We start from the raw sequence: 15,147 nt of genomic DNA, 5'->3' as shown, positions 1-15,147 counted from the left end.
TCTTTGGAGGTATCTTTAGACATTTATCCAGAGATTCATAAAAATGCTCTTGCGTTGTGACCTGGCTTCCCCTGTCTGCCAAAACCACTCTGCAACCTCCAGCAACACATCACACACACCCGCAAGTGAGGAGCCTTAAAAGTTAGGTTTCCTCAGTCTTCTCTCTGTCCCTAAGTCTCCCCCTTTTCTGTCCCTCGGTCTCCTCCACTTATCTCAGGCAAAAATAATGGTAGAAGTGACTTCTGGGCAGTGATAGCACTCCAGAAGGATGTCAGCAGGCGTCCCTGTCACTGTGGCTTTCCCTTTCCTCCTCTGAGATCTTGTCTTTTCTAGGAAACTTGAGGACTGTTTCTGGTTTCTCAGTTATGAGTCCTGGCTCATTCGCGGTCCTTTTACATGAGTGAGGCTCCCCCGTTCCCCTTCTGCACCTCTGGCGTAGCATCTATCCCTCTGGCTCCACTACCATTTCTTCACCTTCAGTTCTCCCTTCTAAGTTCTTCCGTGACTATTTTGTAATGTTCACAGCATTTTATTAACAAAGCAAGTGTTTTGGCTTCCCGTTGGCCTCATATTTACCCCTTACCAGTTTTGGGATTAGTCCATTTTTAAGCCTAAATATTCTCATCTGTTTAATGGGCATAGTATAGGAGAGGATGAGGATTCAGTACAAGCCCACTGTGTACACAGGACCCGGCATATTGTAAGTCTTTGATCACTGGCAGCTACAGTTACTGGTTTTATTATCAAGTGTCTCTTCCTGTGGGTTGTCAGCCTCAAGTTGGGCTCTGCCCCTAGAACTGCCACAGTTTCATAAATAGAACCAGCTAGGGTGTGTCTGAGCCAGGCGCTAAGCCCCACTCCTCTGCCATTCTGGTGTGGCGGGGATCCTGGCTGCCCTCCAAAGGCCTGAAGGGAGAGTGCTGAGTTACAGCTGGAGGGGGATGTGAGGAACAAACAGGGCACCGGGAAGGAAAAATTTCCCCTTAAACAGAGGTGTGATTCTGGTTCTGCCAGAGAGACCCCGGCTCACTCATATTCACTTTTTTTTTTTTTTTTAAATAGGCTCCACACCCAGCACAGAGCCCAACACGGGCTCTGAGACACACAACCCTGAGATCAAGACCTGAACTGCCATCCAGAGTTGGATACCCAATTGAATGAGCCACCCAGGTGCCCCTAACTTTTTTTTTTTTTTTTTAACCTAATTCCCTTTAATGTCTCAGCTCAGATATCCCCTTCCTCGGGTAGTTTTCTTGACCTCCCCAAACTGGATCAGGTTACCTCTTTGGGTTCCTGTGGGCTCCACAGTCCTTTAGGCTTCCCCCATCCCAGCTCCAGTTACTCTCCTGTGCTTCCCTGATCACACACCTGACCCTCTGGGCTGTGGCTCTGTTGAAGCAGCAACAGGGGCTGAGAGCTGAGAGCCCCCTGAGGGCCACGTCTAGAACTCGAGGACAAGGTCTAGAACTGTCTTGGTCGCTGCTGTATTCCCCGCATCACTCACCAAAGGGTCAGGCACAAAGTAGGCGCTGAGCAAAGATCTGAGCTAAGGCACCCCACTCTGTCCATGGGGGCACAGACGACGCCTGCCTCTGTGGTGTCCCTCATTATACAAGCGTCCCCTCCGGGTGGACGCAACCAGAGCACGACGTGGCAAATGGAGCAAGGACTGGATTTCAGTTTGTCCTCTTGTCCCCTCAACCACGAGCCTGGATGCAGTGCGCGATCTTTGCCGCCCGGCGCGATGGCCCTGAGGAGTTGGGGAGCAACTTCTCGGTCTGCGAGAGGAAAAAAGTTAGGCTTTTCTCTAACATAGGGAGCCGCGACTCCTGGGCGGAAGAGAGGGAAGGAATGGAGGGAATGGAGGAACCCCCCCGCCTCCTCCGCCCTTCCCGTCCCGTTGGACTCCTGGGTCCGGGAACGCGCGGCTCCGCCCTCACACCTGGCGCTGGGGCGTGCCTCAGTTTACCGGAGGCGGGGCGTTCCTCCACCCCCGCCCCCCTCCTTTTCCCTCTTCCTCTTCGGGGCGCTAGCAGCCGCGCCTCGAGCACTGCCGGAACTGAAGCTGGGCTCCTGGCGGCCCGGAGGCGGGGGCCACGTCAGCGGGGCGGCGGGGGCCGTGCGAGCGCCGGTCGCGGCGGGCGCCATGCGGCGGGGCGCACTCCTGGCGGGCGCCCTGGCGGCCTACGCCGTGTACCTGGTGCTGGGCGCGCTGCTGGTGGCGTGGCTGGAGCGGCCGCACGAAGCTCGCCTCCGGGCCGAGCTGGAGACGCTGCGCGCGGAGCTGCTGCGGCGCAGCCCGTGTGTGGCCGCCCCCGCCCTGGACGCCTTCGTGGAGAGGGTGCTGGCGGCCGGACGGCTGGGACGCGCCGCTCTCGCCAACGCTTCGGGGCCCGCCAACAACTCCGACCCCGCCTGGGACTTTGCCTCCGCTCTCTTCTTCGCCAGCACGCTGGTCACCACCGTGGGTACGTGAGCGCCGCCCCACCTGGGGACCCGGGAGTCATCATGAAATACTCTTACCCCAGCGGATCACTCGCAGTCCGCTCTGGAACTAGAATCCCCTGGAACACCCCCCGCGCCCCCCCAACGAGGATCCAGGACCCACACCGGTGGGATCCGCCTCCCTTGGGAAGCCCCCATCCAAGCCCTTCCTCCCAGCAGGAAACCTCCCTCCGTCCCACTTCCCTCCTGGACTAGGGCTGCCCTCAGGGTACCTTCCAGGGAGCATCTGGGACCCCATTCCTCTGCCGGAAACCCCTTGGAGCTCCATCCGTCCAGTCCCCTCTGGGCCTAGGACTACTTTCAGAGACCTCTAGCGAAGACCCAAGACGGTCCACCTGAGACCCTCTCCCCCTCTGGACCCGGACCTCAACCACACAAGGACCTCTGCCCTTCTCTCTGGGCTCAGACCGCCATTCCCTCCAACACTATCTCCCGAGTCTCCAGATATGTCCTTCCGGGATGCCCCTTGGGAAATCCTACCCAGCCCCCTCCTGACCCTGGTGCCCCAGCAAAGACCTTGAATCTCCACACCCTCTCAGGGCACCATCACTACAGACTTTACTTCCAGTACAGACCCCTCAACAAGGACCAGGGCCCCGGGTCGGTGATTTCCAACCCCTCTGGACCTAGACCAGTCCCCAGCAAGGGCCCCCATCCTCCTCCAGACCAAGGACCACCCTCACCCTCATATTCCCCATACTCCCTAGCAGGCAGCCCTGACTGCAGACACAGGACCCCTCCATCTTGACATCTCCCCTGTACTGGGAGCCTCCAAGGCAGGGTTCTCCTCCCAGAAGGGCCACCCCCATTCCCTCTGTACCTGGGACTTCCAATTCAGCAGCTCCCAACTGTGGATGTATGAGAGGGACCCATCATGGTGGGAGCTAGAGCACCTCCAGGAAGGACCAGTGACCTTCCAACCAGAAGCTGGTCAGCCAGGACTTCCACCTCTCCAGTCCCAAAACCAGCTCCAGCAAAACTTCTAGCACTTTCCAAACTAGAGACTCTCCATAGGAGCCTCTTTGAACACCAGAACCCCTAGATGAGGCTCTCACCACTCTCTGGACCCTTGTACCCCTCAGTAAGAGCCCCAGAGCCACCCGGACCTTCTCCCAAGGACCCCAGCGCCCTCTGCACACACTGTCTTTGAGAGCCGCATCCTGCTTCACACACCCCCCTCCACAGGAGGCCAGCTGAGGGACTGTGCTCTCCATACCTGCTACCCCTGTCCTGAGACTCCCCTGCCCACCCTAGATTGCCTAAGAATGGGAATCTTCTGGAGATCTGACACCCCTCCAGTCTTCTCCAGACCCACAAATGGGACCTCCATCTCCACCCCAACACTGCCCCAGCCTGCTTTGGGCCTGAAATTCTCCCTTCTATCAAGGATGCTCCAGGACCTCAGCACCCTGGAACCTTCCCCAATATCCATTCATGACCATTACTGCTTTCCACCCTTCACACTCTCCGCCAGGACCTGGGACACCTGTCCCCTCCCATCATCCCTTTAGCACTGTCTACCTGCATCAGGTCCCCTCAAGCATCCTTGGGCTCAGAAACCCCCTTGCCTGACGACTCCTTCCTGGTCCCATTTGTGATTCACAAGATGTCCCCACTGGTGCATGTCCCCTCCTTCCTCTGAACTCAGGATGCCAGCCCCAAAACAGGATCCATTCCAAACCAGGGCACTGGGACTCCCCAGATCCCCTTCTCTGAACACCACGGCCCCCCCTGCCTCCACCAGATGGAACCGACCTCCTCCCCCCAGCCCTACCCTGAAAGTCCCTTCTTGCTTCGTGGCCAGACCTGGGAAATTCCTTTGTTGTCAGGTTCTGCGGGTCCTCCCCACTGCCCTTACCTAGCCCCCAAACTTCCTCTTTGTCTCTGCAGGGGATTTGGACTGGGGGAGGAGACTGCGACAGGCCCAGACTCTTAACTCCCCTTCCTGCCGGAAGTAGCAGGTGGCCTAACCTTTGGTGCCACCCATTGTGTGGTGCCCATTGTGTGGACCAGCAAGCCAAGACCACAGACAGCAGAGCCAGGATGCTTCTCCCAGACTCTCTTCTACAAGCTGGCCGGGCCGGCCCGACCTGCTTCTGGGCTTCACTGGTCACATCAGTGTCTCCCTTTGCCTCCTCCCAGATCCTGGCTTCTGACAAGTCGCCCCAGGCAGGACAGGTGCAGAAGCCAAACTCAAGGCAGGCACACGCAGGCTTCGGTTCCCACTCAGCTGCTGCTCCTCTGGGCCTCAGTGTCCCCCCTCATCTCTTGAATGGAGATCATCGATCGCACTCCCCACCTCACAATAGTAGTGAAACCCATAGAGTACTTAGCACACACGGGCTTTAACTAGGTCAGTGCAGCAGCCTTGTGGGGCAGGTGCCATTTGCGGCAGTAGAAACTGCAGTAGAAACTTTTTCAGCAGTAGAAACTGAAGCCCAGAGAGGTTGGATGATTTGCCCAAGACCACACGGCTAGGAAGGCGTAGAGAGATGGGAACTGAGGCCATGAGGCCTCAGAGCCCCATGCTTTTAACCGGTACACCATGCTAGGTTTCATAGGCTTGCGTGAAGAAGGGTGATATTCCTGTGTATTGTGAAAGAAAAGTTTATTCTTTTTTTTTTTTTAAGTTTATTTATTTATTTATTTATTTTGAGAGAGAGCACAAGTGGTGGAGGGGCAGAGAGAGAGGGGTCAGAGGATCAGAAGCAGGCTCCATGCTGACAGCAGAGAGCCCCGTGTGGGGCTTGAACTCAGGAACCATGAGATCATGACCTGAGCCGAAGGCAGATGCTTAACCTTAATTGACTGAGCCTCCCAGGTGCCCCCAAAAGTTTATTCTGATACTTGTTAAAAATGGTAAGTTACTGGGGCCCCTGGATGGCTTGGTCGGTTAAGTGTCCAACTCTTGATTTCGTCTCAGGTCATGATCACAGCTCAGGTCACGATCTCACGGTTTGTGAGATCAAGCCCCATGTCAGGCTCCACACTGAGCAGAACTTGCTTGGGATTCTGTGTCTCCCCCTTTCTCTCTGCCCCTCCCCCACTTGCTGTCTCTCAAAAAATAAACAAACATTTTAAAAAATGGTAAGTTATTGCAATAGGGGAGTGAGACTGACCTCAATTCTGAATATAGCAAAGACAGCTGGAGATTTAGAGCCAAGAGTGGAGTGAGGGGTCAGTGGATAGAAAAGTTACCAAGAGGCGACACAAGGGGAGGGGGATTCTTAGTAAACTGGCTTAGGAGCCCTGCTAAAACCGGGCCTAGTCAAGAAGAGAGCTCAGAGGAAGCTGGCTGCCGTTTGGTCAAGGAGGGAGTCCTTGCGGTGCTGGTGATACCTGAGGTTTACTGAGCCTTGGCTATCATTGTCATTGTTGGTGAAGCCAGGAGGCCTGGATTTATCTAGAGAGGTAGAAACCACAGCATCTCTGGTTTTGCCTTAGGCCAGCGTCTTTGGAGGAAGACCTGGGGCCTGGAATCCATCCAGGCAGCCTTGCTGCGGTTGAGGCCAGGCCGGGGTGGAAGAGTCAGCCCACCCGGAACTGGGAACTGGGAACGGGAGAGAGGAAGTGAGCGTTACAGTCATGCTAACTCCTTCCGTGCCCTTGCTAAGTGCTATGCCCAGTTCCAGCCTGGAAGGATTATTGCAACTGTGCTTGAGGAAAGGGATTGTTTTGAGTCCATTTTGCGGTACTCGGAGCAAACTGAAGCTCTGAGGGAAGAAACTCCTTGGCCAAGGTCACACAGGGAATAAATGGCAAAGCACTGAGTTGGACTCTGCTCTGTGAGGTAGTCAGTTGAGGCTCACAGCCTCCATTCTATGCTAACTCCATGATGTCTCTGTTTATAAGGTTTTTGTGTCATTAGCAAAACTATCATTTCAGCCAGGCCACTGGAGTTTCTCCATTCAAATCCTTGTAATTAATGAAGGTCAGAGCCATATGTGAGGTGATAAACCTCACATAACAGTTGCTTAAAAAGATGAATGTTTGTTTCTGGCTCATATTCAAGGTTGTCGGTCCAAGACTGGAACATTGCTGCATCATTAGAGACCCTTGTGCTCCTCTGTGTAGTTTCCATTCACAAGGTCATCTCATGGTCCAAGATGGCTGCTCAACCCCAGTCTTCATGTCTATGTTCCAGCCAACGGGAGGAGGGAGGAAAGAAAGGGGATAGGCATTCTCCGCTTTTAAAGGACACTTGTTTTTAAGTTTATTTTGAGTGAGAGAGAGAGAAAGGAGGGGTAAAGAGAGAAGGAGAGAGAGAATCCCAAGCAGGCTCTGCACTGTCAGTGAAGTGCCCGACATAGGGCTCGAACTCACCGACCACGAGATCACGACCTGAGCCGGAATTAAGAGTTAGACGCTTAACCGATTGAGCCACCCAGGCGCTTGAGGACACTTTCTAGAAGTTGCTTGCTTCTCTCATGTATAACTCATTGACCAGAAATTATTACAGAGTCATGCCGAGCTGCACAGGGGGGATGTCTTTATCCTAGGTGCCCATGTGTCCAGCAAGACCCAGAGGATTCTTTTTTACCCCAATTTTTTAAAATGGTGGTAAAATATACATAACAAAATGTACCGTCTTAGCCATTTTTACGTGGACAGCTCGGTGGTATTCAGTACATTCATATTGTTATACAACCATCACCACTATTCATCTCCCTTTTCATCTTGCAGATCTGAAACTTACAGGGCACCTGGCTGGCTCAGTCTGTAGAGCATGGGACTCTGGTTCTTGGGGTCATGAGTTCAAGCCCCACGCTGGGCTTACTCAAAAAAAACCACACACACACACATACTGAAACGATATCAGTCAAACAATTATCTCCCCATTCCCTGCTCTCCCCAGCCTCTGGCAACCACCATTCTAATCTTTCTGTTTCTTTTTTTTTTTTTCTTTTTTCTTTTGTTTTTTAATTTTTTTTTTAATGTCTATTTATTTTTGAGACAGAGAGAGACAGAGCATGAATGGGGGAAGGTCAGAGAGAGGGAGACACAGAATCTGAAACGGGCTCCAGGCTCTGAGCTGTCAGCACAGAGCCCGATGCGGGGCTCGAACCCACAGACCGCGAGATCATGACCCGAGCCAAAGTCGGCGACCTAACCGACTGAGCCACCCAGGCGCCCCTAATCTTTCTGTTTCTATGAATTTGCCTACTTTAAGCACCTCCGACAAGTGGAACCCTATATTATTTGTCTCTTTGTGATTAGCTTGTTTAACTTATAATGTCCTCGAGGTTCATTCGTATTATAGTATGTGTCAGATTGTGCTTACTTAAAAAAGGTTTTTTAAATGTTTATTTATTTTTGAGAGAGAGCTTGCGTGCGCATGAGCGGGGCAAGGGGCAGAGGGAAAGGGGACACAGAACTCTACACTGTCAGTGCAGAGCCCGATGCAGGGCTGGAACCCATGAAATGTGAGATCAAGACCTGAACCGAAACCAAGATTCAGATGCTTAACCCACTGAGCCACCCAGGCACCCCTCAGTTCTTTTGACTATATCAAAACCAGGGACCTTTTTGTATGGAAGACAGGCGCAGATGAATGTCTGCTCCTGTGTGGGGTGTTTCCACATTTTCATTGATCACAGGGTTGAATCTGTGGTCTTTGGGGCGAGACGTTTTACTGTCAACGTAAACCAGGGCCCTTACCACCCCAGTCACACTTCTGACCCTTTGGTTTGATTTTTTTGTAAAATGAAAAGAGATTTTATTTGAAAAAAAAATTTTTTAACATTTATTTATTTTTGAGAGACAGGGAGAGGGAGACACAGAATCGGAAGCAGGCTCCAGGCTCTGAGCTGTCAGCGCGGAGCTGGGTGTGGGGCTCAAACTCACAGACCACGAGATCATGACCTGAGCTGAAGTCAGACGCTTAACCAACTGAGCTACCCAGACGCCCCAAATAAAAAGAGATTTTAAATTACACATTGCCAAAGTAAGCTGGTATCTCCAACACCTGAATTCCCCTTTATCATCTTTCTGGGTTTTTTTTTTTTATAATTTTTTAAAATGTTTTTTTTTTTTTATTTTTGAGAGAGAGAGAGAACAAGTTGGGGAGGGGCAGAGAGAGATGGGGACACAGGATCTGAAGCAGGCTCCACGCTGTCAGCACTGGGCCTGATGTGGGATTTGAACTCTCGAACTGTCAGATCATGACCTGTGTGGAAGTCGGAGGCTCAACTGACTGAGCCACCCAGGTGCCCCGATCTTTCTGTTTGCAGCACTCACACCCACGCTAACCTTCCTGTGTTCCCGCAGCCCTCCGGTAACCCAGTGGGACTTGGCACACCCATTTTAGAGAAAGAGATTCTAAGGCTCTGAGCCAAACTAGAGCCTGCACCCTTCATTCATTATTTTGACTATTGATCAAGTGCCCACTATGTGCCAGGTACCAGGGCTATGGCGGGGAACAAAACAGACAGGAGCCCCTGCCCTCGTGGAGCTGCACCCTAGCGGGGAGACACTAAGCAAACAAGGAAACCACATAGTATGTCAGAAGGTGGAAGTGCTATGAACACAAACCAAAAATAACAACAGTTAGGGAAGAAGGTATAACAGTTCAGGTAAGGTGGTAAGGGAGGGGAGGCCTCACTGAAAAAGCTGACATTTGAGCAAAGACCTGAAGGAAGGAGAGGGAACCAGCCCTGGGGTGGGGGAAGAGCTTTCCACGGGGGGGGGGGGGGGGGGGGGGGGAGACAGTCAGTGCAAAGGCCCTGAGGTGGGAGCCGTGCTGCCTCGTTAGATTGTGCGGGGTCTTGTGGGTCATGATGTCCTTTTACTTGAGTGGGATGGAGCCAAAGGGGGGCTCTAAGTGTGGGAGGATCATGACCTCACTCAGGTGTTCATCGGGTCCCTCTGGCTGTGTGTGGGGAACAGACTCCTGGCAAAGGTCAGGGGAGAAGGGAGACCAGGGAGAAGGCTGCTGATTAGACAGGCCCAAGGTGGGGCCATGGGACTGAGGTGCGGTAAAGCGAGTGGGTTCAGGATCTATACGAAGTTTAAGACAACAGGACTCACTGACAGGTGGAATATGGATGTGAGTGAGAGAGTCAAGGACACGAGGCTCACGGCCTGAGCAGTGGAGGGTTGGATGTGCCATTGATGAAGTTTTAGGGTGATGGGAGAGGGGGTTGGAGCTGATGGCCAAAAAAGAATTCTTGAAGACATCTTTGGTACAAAAAGGTGATTGCATTAAAGTACAGGGACAGGACCCATGGACAGTTAGGCTAACTGGTTATGTACCATGGACTTGGGGGAGGTAAAGTCAAAAGGGAAGTTTCCAAAGAGACTTTCATATGCTAAGAAAGACTCACCGCTTACTGGAGGCCTAGCTATTGTCAAGCTAAGGTTGTTCTTCCCTCCAGCAAAGCATTAACATTAAGACAGTAGGGAGTTCCTGAACTTTAGGCCATTGATGGGATTGCCTCTTTCTTATAAACTGTTGGAGACTCTTCCCAGTTTAACCATTTGATTTTTGTCCTTTCCTGTTTTGGGGCAGCCTGGAGCATCCAAGGAATATCACACATACCCCCTAGCGGCAGGGGGAGAGGGCAGGTAGGCTAGTTTGTACTTCGCGGGGCCCTCGGCCTGCCCTATGTTCCCTCATCACCATCACTTGAGAGACTGTGGGAGGGGCAGTTTCCAGGGTGAAATTAAGCGTCACTTTAGGGTGGCCGCGGACTCCCAAACGGAGGTGCCAGGCGGACAGAAGGCTTTCCCCTTGCTCCCGCAGGCTACGGGTACACGACGCCGCTGACCGATGCGGGCAAGGCCTTTTCCATTGCCTTTGCGCTCCTGGGCGTGCCGGCCACCATGCTGCTGCTGACGTCCTCGGCCCAGCGCCTGTCGCTGCTTCTGACCCACGCACCCCTCCTCCGGCTGACCACGCGTTGGGGCTGGGACCTCCGGCAGGTGGCCTGCTGGCACCTGGTGCTCCTGCTGGGAGTCGTAGTGACCACCTGCTTCCTGGTGCCGGCTGCCATCTTCGCGCGCCTCGAGGAGGGCTGGAGCTTCCTGGACGCCTTCTACTTCTGCTTCATCTCTCTGTCCACCATCGGCCTGGGTGACTACGTGCCCGGAGAGGCCCCCGGCCAGCCCCACCGGGCCCTTTACAAGGTGCTGGTCACAGGTGAGTAGAGCGGCCGGCCGGGGACCAAGGGTGGGGCACGGCCTTGTCCCGGAGGGTCTGGGGGGCCCGGCCCTGTCCCGGGGGTCTGAGTTCACCCGCCGCCCCTCCGCCGGCTCCGCAGCCTACCTCTTCCTGGGCCTGGTCGCCATGATGCTAGTGCTGCAGACTTTCCGCTACGTGTCCGACCTTCACGGCTTCACGGAGCTCGTCCTGTTGCCCAGTCCTTGTCCCGCCAGCCCCGGCGAGGATGACGACGATCGGGTGGACATCGTGGACCCGCAGCCGGAGTCGCAGCAGCAGCTGGCCGCCGGCTCCCACGCCGACTACGCCTCCATCCCCAGGTAGCCGAGGCCGGGAGGGCCTGGCCCGCGGCTGAGGGGGTCACGTGACTGGCGCTGCCGTCCTGGACCGTCCGCGAGCGCGTGCCCGAGCTCTCGAGGCACTGCCACCGGCCGGCCGTCCTTTGTTGGACGTGTCCCTGTCCCAGGTTCCACCGCCACCGCCTCGTTCTCCTGCCCCTCCCCCCCCCCCCCATCTCTCACTCCCCACACCCTGGGCTCTCTGGCTTCCCTCTCACTCTCCTTGTGTCTCATTCTTTTACTGACTTCACCTGCCTCTCCCTCAGCCGCTCATCACCTGCCAGTCCTAGCAGGCTCTGGGCTCGGACCTCATTCCGGGCACTCGACTGGTCACTACACTGTGGGCAAGTGGCTGCCCTTGTCTGAGCTCGGATGCCTCGTCTAGTCAAATGGAAACGATATGTCCACTCATCCCCAACCCCCTCCCATGAGCAGGTCCCAGGCTGAACGGTGCTAGGGACACTGCAGTGGTTGAGATGGCCCCGGGCCCTCCTCTCACGGGTTCCTAGTCCAGCGAGCTAGACAGACCTGTCCCCACACAGTGACGACCCAGAATAGGCAGGACTGCGGTGGGGGAGGCAGGGTGGCCGGCAGCGCGTTCGAGAAGGCCCGGGCAGAGCGGGCAGGGCTGAGGTGGATGGAGGAAGCACGGGGACTCTGCCCGATCCAGCCCGCAGGGTCAGGGAGATCTTTCTAGAAGAAGGGTTAACAACTCGGCCCTGAAATCTGAGGAGTAGTCAGGGGAAGAAGGTGGACCTTGTTTTATCTCAAGTGTCTCTCGGGAGCAAGACCCACGTGGCGAGCGCGGGGGTTGGGCCTGCGCCACAGAACCCTCCTCAGCAGCCTGGCAGGCAGGAAGCTGAGACAGGATCCGAATGGCACGGACGCCACTGGAACAGCTGTTCCCGTTTCCCGGGCACTGACCGCGTGAGTACCCTGGGCTCTGGAGCCAGCCTGCTTGGGCTCAGACCCCAACTCAGCTGTGTCGTGCCGCTGTCCTCGGGCAGTCACTTCACCTCTGTGATTCTCAGTTTTCCTCATCTGTAAAATGGCAATGATAGCAGTAGTTACTCCGAAGATGACTTCACAGAGGCTGCCGTGTTATGCTGTGACGCTTTCTTTGGCCAGGTTCCGTTCAGGGTTCTTTACACACGAGGAAGATGATGTCATCATGCTTTTCCACTGAAGCACTGGGCGTGGAGGTCCCTTGTCTTAGACACAGAGCTGGGAGGGGACTGATTTTCTGTATACTGCCCCCAGATTTGCCTCCTTCCAAGATGGTACATTGGTCATAGTTCTTGGCGCCACAGGCCCTTCTACTCAACTGTTACCTCTACCAAGCCCCGTGGAGGTTACAGAAGGGATAGGGCGTTTGAGCTGGACCTCGATAGCATTCAGGAAGAGAGGACACTTGGAGGCATTCTGGGCAGAAGGAACCATGTGTGTCTAGAGGGAGGAAAGCGTGTCAGATATCAGCTTCTGGCAAGTGGTTTACTCCAACTGGACTATGGGGTGAACGGGGGAAGGAGAGGAGGCGCGGTGGACGTGCGTGCATCTTAAGTATCCTTAAATGACCAGCTTGGGAACTTGGCGTCTTTCTCGAGGGTACTAGAGAGCCATGGAAGGATCTTGAGCAGGAGAGGGCTATGGTTAGGTTTGGGCTTTAGCTGCTATGTGGAGGTGGACCAGAAGGGGAAGACTGGGGCCGGGTGCACAGGGGAGGCTGGGAAAGGAACGGAGCGGGAGATGATGGGGCTGGGCAGGGCTGAGGAAAGGGGGAGAACGGCAGTGGAGGTCATGCTCGGGAGGCCAAGTGGACAGGCCTTGTGTAGGCCTTACAGACTTGGGAGGGACAAGGCCAGGCAAAGGCCCCAGGATGGTTGCCTGCCCCTGAGATGGGAACCTGGGAGAAGACAACAGGTTTGAGGGGAGACACTGAGGCTTGTTTAGAACATGGTGGGTGTGAGGGGCTAAAGGGACATCCAGAGGAAGGCATCAGGTCACAGGAACCTCTGGGCAGAGCCTCAGGGTGTGGTTGAGGCTGGAGACAGATGGGGGAACGGAAGGCCCCGAGTGTGGGTGTGGCAGCCGTGGGTGGGAGGAAGAGAGAAGACCCACCTTGAGAAGTCAGCCTTTGGGTATTTATATATTCATGTCAGTAAGGAAACTCTTCGGATGAGCACTAGGCATTATATGGAAGTGATGCATCACGAAATTCTACTCCTGAAACTAAATTACACTATATGTTAACTAACTAGAATTTAAATAAAAACTTGAAACATTAAAAAAAAAAAAAAGTGAGAGCTTTGGGCTGCAGGTAACAAGATCCTGACCAGCACTGGCTGAAACAATGAGATGATCTCTATTGCCCGTCACCAGAGTTGGGGAGAGCTCTGGGCAAGAGACAATCCACAGCTCCAGGAGGGTCTTGGGGCCCAAGGTTCCCAATCTCCTTGTTCAGCGGCCCTCAGCTGAAGACTTGGCTCCACTTGGGCTCTTCTCATGGCCCCAAAGTGACCGCCACAGGTCTGGGCATTACAACCAGACACAATAACTTTTAGTGCAAGAAGAGGGGGGCATCTCTCCCATATTGTCCCTTTGGAAGCAAGGAAATCTTTTTCCAAGTGCATCTCCCCAAAGATTTCCTCCTCTATCTCATTGGTTAAAATTAGCTCACATGCCCATTCTGAACCAATCATTGGCCAGAGTGATGGAACCGCCATGATTAACTTGGATGCCTCAGGATTCCCCTGCCACCTGAAACTGAGGCTGGGGCTGAGATTTTGGTCTGGAGGCTGCTGAACGTGGGAACAACACTGGGAAAAACACTTCTTCTTTTTTGTTGTTTATTTATTTTTGAGAGAGAGAGAGAGCAGAACATGAGCAGGGATGGGGGGCAGAGAGAGGGGGACACAGAATCTGAAGCAGGCTCCAGGCTCTAGGCTCCGAGCTGTCAGCACAGAGCCCAACCCAGGGCTCAAATTCACGAATTGTGAGATCATGACTTGAGCCAAAGTCGGACGCTTAACCCACTGAGCCACCCAGGCGCCCCGCACTGGGCTTCTATTAGAAAGGCAGAAGGGGGAGAATGGGCAGATGTTGATTAACTGGCAGTCAGGGTCATCATGTACAATTGGGCAGGTTGGGAACGACATAAGGGATGTCCGGATGGCAGGGTGGAAACAAACGGGGGCTGAAGTTCAAGACTGAAGATGACCGAAAGGGGCTTCTTTTTCTAGTTAACATAAAGGCCCCATATGGCAAGCAGTGACCCTTTTTTTCCTTAATGTTTGTTTATTTTTGAAAGAGAGGGCATGAGTGGGGGAGGGGCAGAGAGAGAGGGGGACGGAGGATCTGGGGCGTGGGGTGGGGGGGGGAGGGGGGGCGGGGACAGCGCAGGCTCTGCGCTGACAGCAGAGAGCCCAATAAGGGGCTCGAGAGATCATGACCTGAGCTGAAGTCAGATGCTCCACCGACTGAGCCACCCAGGCGCCCCAGCAGTGACCTTTCAACTGGTGTCCTCACACAAGAGAGAGGAGCTTACAAAGGAGACAGAAAAAGGAGACCCATAGAGGAGTAGGAAAACCAGGAGGGTAGGGAGAATCCATAAGAGATGAGAGAAATTTAAGGAGAATTCACCATTGTCCAATCATGCTAAAAAGTTACACAAGATTGTTTTAATAACAGTGATAGAAAACCCATAGGATTTACCATGCAGGGTGCTGTTCCAAGCTCTTGATACATAATTTATTTAACCTTCTCAGCAACTCTATTAGGTACATTTTCTACATGTGACAGTGGAGGAAAGGAGGCCCAGAGAGGTTAAATAGCCTGCCCAAGGTCACACAGGAAGTGCAAGACTGGGATCTGAGCAAAGTTTTGGTTGGTCACCTTGTCCCCCAGGAGCGCAGAAAACATCTGCTGTCTAGCTCTTTGCCTGCTTCCTGGCTCCTCGTGGCCCACCTTGCTGCTAAAGTCAGCCGCTGGCTGGGGAAGGCAGTCACTGCTCACCTTGCAGGAGGTGCCTGTGTGATCTGCTTCTGCTCCTCACTGCTTCTCCTTCCAGGTTCCTCTAGAACAAGAAACCAGGCCCTGTTCAATCCAACACACAGGGGGGAAAAAAAAGCGTAGGCTAAAAATTCAAAA

General features: G+C 54.0%; 1 protein-coding gene across 1 annotated transcript; it reads left to right on the top strand.

The window, feature by feature from the left end:
- Positions 1–1,877: 1,877 nt before the first annotated feature.
- KCNK6 (potassium two pore domain channel subfamily K member 6) lies at positions 1,878–13,298 on the top strand. Its single transcript, XM_078438480.2, has 3 exons — positions 1,878–2,468; positions 10,247–10,642; positions 10,764–13,298. Exons 1-3 carry the CDS (start codon positions 2,147–2,149, stop codon positions 10,985–10,987), a joined length of 942 nt encoding a protein of 313 aa, XP_078294606.1. The 5' UTR covers positions 1,878–2,146; the 3' UTR covers positions 10,988–13,298.
- The last annotated feature ends 1,849 nt before the right edge of the window (positions 13,299–15,147 follow it).

This window comes from Panthera onca, chromosome E2, assembly GCF_046562875.1.
Source record: "Panthera onca isolate mPanOnc1 chromosome E2, mPanOnc1 haplotype 2, whole genome shotgun sequence".
In the NCBI taxonomy this organism is placed as follows: Eukaryota; Metazoa; Chordata; class Mammalia; order Carnivora; family Felidae; genus Panthera; species Panthera onca.
Note: the sequence above shows the minus strand (reverse complement) of the source record. Positions and strands in the feature narration are given on the sequence as shown.

Coding starts and splice junctions, on each gene's coding strand:
- KCNK6 (XM_078438480.2), top strand. CDS start 2,147: ATGCGGCGGGGCGCACTCCTGGCGGGCGCCCTGGCGGCCTACGCCGTG. Junction 2,469..10,246: donor CACGCTGGTCACCACCGTGG/GTACGTGAGCGC, acceptor TTGCTCCCGCAG/GCTACGGGTACACGACGCCG. Junction 10,643..10,763: donor TTACAAGGTGCTGGTCACAG/GTGAGTAGAGCG, acceptor CCGGCTCCGCAG/CCTACCTCTTCCTGGGCCTG.